The 6,742-nt window shown below is 33.6% G+C and overlaps 1 protein-coding gene across 1 annotated transcript; it reads right to left on the bottom strand.

Annotated features, from left to right (window-relative positions):
- Positions 1-1,167: 1,167 nt before the first annotated feature.
- LOC149551006 (uncharacterized) lies at positions 1,168-5,982 on the bottom strand. Its single transcript, XM_089789618.1, has 8 exons — positions 5,659-5,982; positions 5,328-5,367; positions 5,090-5,185; positions 4,825-4,981; positions 4,443-4,602; positions 3,449-3,925; positions 2,861-3,061; positions 1,168-2,598 (listed from the first exon to the last, which is right to left on the bottom strand). Exons 1-8 carry the CDS (start codon positions 5,763-5,765, stop codon positions 1,734-1,736), a joined length of 2,103 nt encoding a protein of 700 aa, XP_089645744.1. The 5' UTR covers positions 5,766-5,982; the 3' UTR covers positions 1,168-1,733.
- Between the last annotated feature and the right edge of the window lie 760 nt (positions 5,983-6,742).

Below are 6,742 nucleotides of genomic sequence, written 5' to 3'. Positions count from 1 at the left end.
AATTCCATTCCTCGATATATATGGAAACAAGGGAGGTTTCATTTTATGGTCTAAAGAAAAATAAGACAACAACTTTTAACACTCAAGATGCTATTTCATATGGAGAAACTAATTCTCTGTGTTCAAAACAAAATTAAAATGATAAAAAATGAGTAGATCTCCCTCCACATGTAAAATCAAGATTACAAAAGTTCTATCTATTCAAAAAAATGGGACAATATTGATAGTGGCTGTGAACCATTGAGAGGAATAACACTCACCCACAAGAGAAATGTTGTCAAGAATTGCTTCCATGCCTATCTTGTTTTGAACAAATTATGTAAACCAATAATACTTTATATTTTATTTTATTTTATTATATTATAAATTTTATATTTGTATAGTATATACTATGGATCACATGTTTTTAACTTTATGCATTTCAAATTTATTGTGAGAATTATATTAAACTTATTCTCATGGATGGATATTAATTCTCTTTTTGAAGACTAATTTATTTGGCAAGCATTGCCATTTCAAAGTATGGATATATTTGAAGATAGTTTTTCTGTTTTTCTATTAGTTTCATAATTATGTTATATTTATATTTAAAAAAATTATGATAAAATCAAATAATCTTATAATAAAAATAACGTATAACAATATTAATAATTGCAATTGTTTATATTGAAAATAAATATAATAATGTTTGTAAATTATATCTAAAATGTATTTTCGTGTTGGGATGTGAATAATTTTAATTAAATATAATTTAGTATTATAAATAAGAAAAAAATTTATTCACAAAAATATAATATTTACAAATGGATGTCATTTTTACAAATTTTTATTATCATTTGTATCTTCATTCACACTTTTAAAAAGAATAATTAGAAAAATGCACCACAATATATTGCATACTATTGATTATTAAATCTTACAAATTTGGTTTTATAAGTAGGAATCTCTCCTTAAAAATGTGAAATCTCTAGATAAGGGCCACGCTGTTAGCTTAATTTTACAGTAACTAACAGATCTAGATTTCTGAAAACAATTAACAAAAATAAATTATCATTTCGCAGACATTATAAAAGAATGTTTTAGATAAAGCCATCTAATTGTGTAATATCACCTTAAGAGTTGTCTAAAAATTTGTCATTAGTATTGTTGAGATCGAGGACAACATGATTGAGCTGCAATTTTTATGCTACATTAATTAAACAACAAACCTTCTGAAAAAATCATTGACGGTGAACATTTTCTCAAACTCATTGAATAATAAGTGGTCAGGTGTGGAGTATTTACTAAGAATGATTTGTTGCAGGCTATCACAGGCTACAAAGGTTGTATTAGCACCCATGAACACAGGACAGAGTTGATTCCAATCATACCACACTCAATGAAGTTCATAAGTTCAATTCTTGAAACATTATAAACATCTGATCTTTGCCTGAAAGTAAAGGAAATCTTCATTTCTAGAATGCAAATCCATCAGAAGTATCAGAAGCTAACAGGGCTGGCAGATTTACTCTTCATCAAACAGAGTTCTGCAGTTGGAAATGGGAAATTAGTTGTAGGAAGGCTCTTGGTACCACCATCAACATGACCACAATTAGTTGCAGGAGAGCTCTTGGTGCCACCATCACTCCAAACCTTCAACTTGACCATTACTGGCAGGAGATCTCTTGGTGCCAACATCACCCTCACCTTCAGTTTGACCATAATTAGTTGCAGGAGAGCTCTTGGTGCCACCATTACGCCCCATCTTCAACATGACCATAATCAGTTGCAGGAGAGCTCTTAGTGCCACCATCGGCTCCGCCTTCAACATGACCATAATTTGTTGCAGGAGAGCTCTTGGTGCCACCATCACCCCCACTTTCAACATGACAACAATTAGTTGCAGGAGAACTCTTGGTGCCACCATCCCCACCACCTTCGACATGACCACAACTAGTTGCAGGAGAACTCTCGTCGCCACCATCCCCACCACCTTCAACATGACCACAATTAGTTGCAGGAGCACTTGTGGTGCCACCATCCCCGCCACCTTTGAAATAAGCACAATTAGTTGCAGGAGAACTATTGGTGCCACCATTGCCGCTCTCAGCATGACCACAATTAGTTACTGGAGAGCTCTTGGTACCACCATTGTCATCACCCTCATCATGACTACAATTAGTTGCAGGAGAGCTCTTGGTGCCATAATGACCGCCATCTTCAACACGACCACAATTAGTTGCTGGAGAGTTCTTGGTACCACCATTGCTGCCACCCTCATCATGATCACAATTAGTTGCAGGAGAGCTCTTGGTGCCACCATCACCACCATCTTTGGCATAACCAGAATTAGTTACAGGAGAGCTCTTGGTACCACAATCACCTCCACCTTCAACTTGACCATAGTCAGTGTGTTCCTCTCCTCTATCAGAAGTACCATGTGTGTCTGCTTGATTGTGATCACCTTCTTTATTATCTTCATGATTATTATTGTTTGTATAAGGATCAGCAGTAGCAGGACTACCATCATCATTCATTTTTCTCTCATTTAAGATGCTTTGTACATCTTTATGCATCTCTGCAATCAGCTCTTCAGCTGGGTCTTCGTCGGTTGATGATCTGTACAAATAAGAAACATTAATAGTTGTTCTAGTTTAACCTTGTTGTCATGCAGTCTTCAGAAAGCATTTTCAATACTGTCAGAAAACAAGCTTTAGACAAACTATTTAACAAGAATTTAACTTTGAATGAGTGAAGAAAATGTGATAAGACCATAAAAATAATACATGAGACAATTCAAGTGGAGTGCATGAACAATAAGATATGAATTGCAATCACTGACTTATATGAGAAATAACGACCATAGTAATGACAAACCAACCTGTAAGAACTGTCATAAGCTTGCGCTCTACTATGGCTGTTATTAGCATTTCCATACTCTCTGGGAGGAGGGCTGGGAGAATGACCATACCGTCTGCTGAATCCCCGGTAATCAGGGCTTGGGCATCTGTCGCCCCATTTTCCTACAGGGCTTGGACTTCTAGAATCCATGCTTCCTACAGGGTTTGGGCTCCTATAACCCCTGTTTCAATTACAGTCCATTATGATTATAAAAAAAAAAAACTTTAAAACTATGTAACAAGATTAACGATAACAGATTTTTACAATCCATGATATTATATTCGTGCTTTTGGGTAAGTTTGTGTGTGAGTTTATCAGTGTCAACATATTGAGTATGATTCGAAGTGTTGATCCTGATGATGGATCAGTATGATCGAAACGTTGATGCTGATAAACTTGCACACAATCTTACCCAGAAGCATGAACATAGTATGTAACAAGAATTTAACTTTGAATGATGAACAAATTGTAATAAGACTATAATAGAATACATAAGATCAATTAAAGTGGAATGCATGAAGAACAAGATATCAATTACAGTCACTCACTATAGTAATAACAAACCAACCTGTGATTTCCATATTCTCTGGAAGGAGGGCTGGGAGAATGACTATATTGAGGACTTTGAAACCGCTTCTCAAACCCTCTGTAACCAGAGCTTGGGCTTCTATCATCTCTGCTTCCTACGGGACTTGGGCTGCTGCAACCCCTGTTTCTTACATGGTTTGGGCTTCTATATATCCTGTTTTCTATAGGGCTTGGACTTCTATAAGCCCTGTTTCTTACAGGGTTTGGGCTTAAATGCATCCTTTTTTCTAGAAGGCTTGGACTTCTATCAGCCCTGTTTCTTTCAGGGCTTCGGCTTCTATAAATCATGTCTTGTAGAGGGCTTGGACTTCTATTTTCCCTGTTTCTTCTCTTGTATGGACGAGGAGATGGAGCTTGACTTCTGCTATACTTTTCAGGTTTCCTTCCTCTTCTGACACACATCCGAGGAGATTGAGACCTTGAGTGGTAGCCATTTTCAGGAGTTACAGAACGGTACCTGTCATACCATCAAAAAATTATCTCGTTGAGACTCATTTGGCTGTTCTAAGGTAGGGAACTTCATTTTTCCCTTTTTACTTGATTAAAAAAATTAACAATGAAGAAAAATTATGTAAATAACAGAAGATAAATTACAATGTTATACAGCTTAGAAACAGATTTCATTCGTTCAATCATAGTTAATTACAATGTTATACAGCTTAGAAACAGATTTCATTCGTTCAATCATAGTTAGTATGTTATTGGCTCTCATTGATAATTCACTTTCATTTGGGTTTTAGTTTGCTTTAAGGTCTTTGATCACACAATTTACTCTCAATTATACATTTTTCCCCTAAAACAAAACATTCATGAAGCCTTGGAAGCTAATTAACTCAAATTTGAGAAATTAATATTTTAAAAAACCTATTAAATAGGTCAAGCTCATACTGATAAACAGTGAAGGAAACGGTAAAAACTTAGACTCTATTTTAAAATAGTACAAATTCTATTGAGTTGAACTGCATTGAATTTACCTTGCACCCTTGGAGCATTGGCTTCTGATGTGACCAATCTGCCCACATGCATAGCACTTATTTTTCCAATCACCTTCATTGCATTCCCTTGCAAAGTGCCCCGGCTTTCCACAATTATAACACACTTCTCTCCTATTATAATCAAGCACAAGGAGTCGACCTAATACAATAACAATTTAAATAAAGACTTATTAGTTAAATTTCTAGTCACAGTAGAATCCGGCTTAAGGTTTGATGTCAAACTTTTAGAACATATGAATATAACAACAAAATATTTGATAAACATAAACACCTTTAGGATGTGGCCTTGTGTATCTAGAGTGAGCATAAATAGGATGACCACCATAGCCTATTTCTCTATAATAAGGACTAATTAAAGCACCTCTTTTTCTTTTAAGCCCTTCTTGTACACCCCTATACGTACCACCTCTTTCATAGTAATGATCACCCTGTTCATAATAATGATCTCTGTGAACCTCACCTTCTACATACCACATTTTTTCATGGGACTCACCTCTTCTAATTTCCCTTCTTAATTCCTGTATACACCCATCCAACTCACTCAGAGCAGAATTTTTAAAATTTTTTTTTTTAAAGAAGTAATTTTTTTTCCTTAAAAAACGTTTAGAAGAGTTTTATTGCAATACCTTTCTTGCTAACTCTACTGTTAAATTAGACCCATGTAGAAGATACCCATTCATTCTCCTCCTGGCTAACTCAGCATCACCACGATTATGGTATTCCTGAATATCAACATAGCAAACCAAGCCATCTTCAATGAAACCAAATTCATGATTAACAGCAATTACTGCCAACTTCAAAATAATTTAATTAGTACATGTCTAGAAAACTTGAAAATAACTTAAATGGTATTTGTAAACATACAACAAAAGCAAAGCCACGTTTTACATCCACATCTCGAACCCTGTGAAAAATACAGAAACACAAATCAAAATTATCATACTTATATTTTACTATGCTGCAACAATTGGGGACAGATAAACATTCCAATAAGCATTATAATACTAAAATCTATACAATTGTTAATTTATCTAATATTCAAACTTTTTCCACTGACAATATTAACTAATATACCAAGATTTAACTAATATATGAACATATGTACATTAGATTTATTGTTAGTTTTACTTACAGAATAAGAAAGTTGTTGTCATTATAGAATAATTTTTTTAAAAAAAACCAAGAATTTCAATACCTTCCAAACCGTTCAAATTTGAATTGCAGATCAGCAACCCTTGTGTCTGCCGAGAGGCATCCAATATATAATCTGTTGAGACAATCATTTTCCCTGCTTCTGTACATCTTAAGGGAGCTAGAAAAATGGATATGTGTTACACAACAGAGAAGAAGAAACACTTAAAAGAAATGCCTTGAAAAGACTGATTAATATGAGTGCCTTCGTTTTTCTATCAATCCCCTCCTCCTCCTCTTTGTGTGTGAAAAAGAGAAAGAGCAGGCGAGGGGATGAGATGAAGAGCTCAAAGAGAAAGACCCAAATGCTATTTATATTCAGAGGAAAAAACCTATGATCTTAAACCACCTCCATAACGGTCTGTGTTTGTCCCTAACATACAATGGTTTAGATTTTCTAATTAATGTTAGTTCTGGTCACAACATGATCAAACCATCCATAATAGCTAAACAAATGTTTATGAATATGTATAAATTTATTACACACAATAAAAAAAAGTGTAAGTGAGAATAAATATATTATTATAGTTAAAGTAATTATATAAAATATTTTGTTTGAATTTTAAATAGAGCAATACATAATTTAAATACCAAAAAAATTAATCTAAAATAATTGGTTGGGTTTGGAATAATAAATGTAGAATTGAAATTATGGAAATTTTAAATGATCTAAATATGATATTTATTTTGAATTTTAAATGGAGTATTATAATATTGAATTTGTTGAAAATTGATTTGTCAATGTGTGCACAAATAGAGTAGAAAACTTATTTTACTTCATGTAACGCTCTGCCAAGGGATCCAAAGAATAAACCTAAAGTTTTATTAAGTTTGGTAGCATTTTTTTTTTATACATGAAAGTAATATCATTTACAACTAATCCAATTACAATTAACACATAAATACGAAAGCAATAGCAATAACCATCTAAAAGTAAACATAACAGGGTACATTCTTTAAGGATCCCTTAACGCTGAATTACATCTAAATCAACTAACATTATTAAATCCATCTAATACAACAACCACATGAAATAATAATGATAAGTCCAATGTTTATACATTACATTTCTAAATGCTCAATCATCC

The sequence above is a fragment of the Cupressus sempervirens genome, chromosome 6 (assembly GCF_028749045.1).
Source record: "Cupressus sempervirens isolate cs-2001-9-10 chromosome 6, ASM2874904v1, whole genome shotgun sequence".
In the NCBI taxonomy this organism is placed as follows: domain Eukaryota; kingdom Viridiplantae; phylum Streptophyta; class Pinopsida; order Cupressales; family Cupressaceae; genus Cupressus; species Cupressus sempervirens.
The sequence above is the reverse complement of the archived record's forward strand: the minus strand, read 5'-3'. Positions and strand labels throughout refer to the sequence as shown.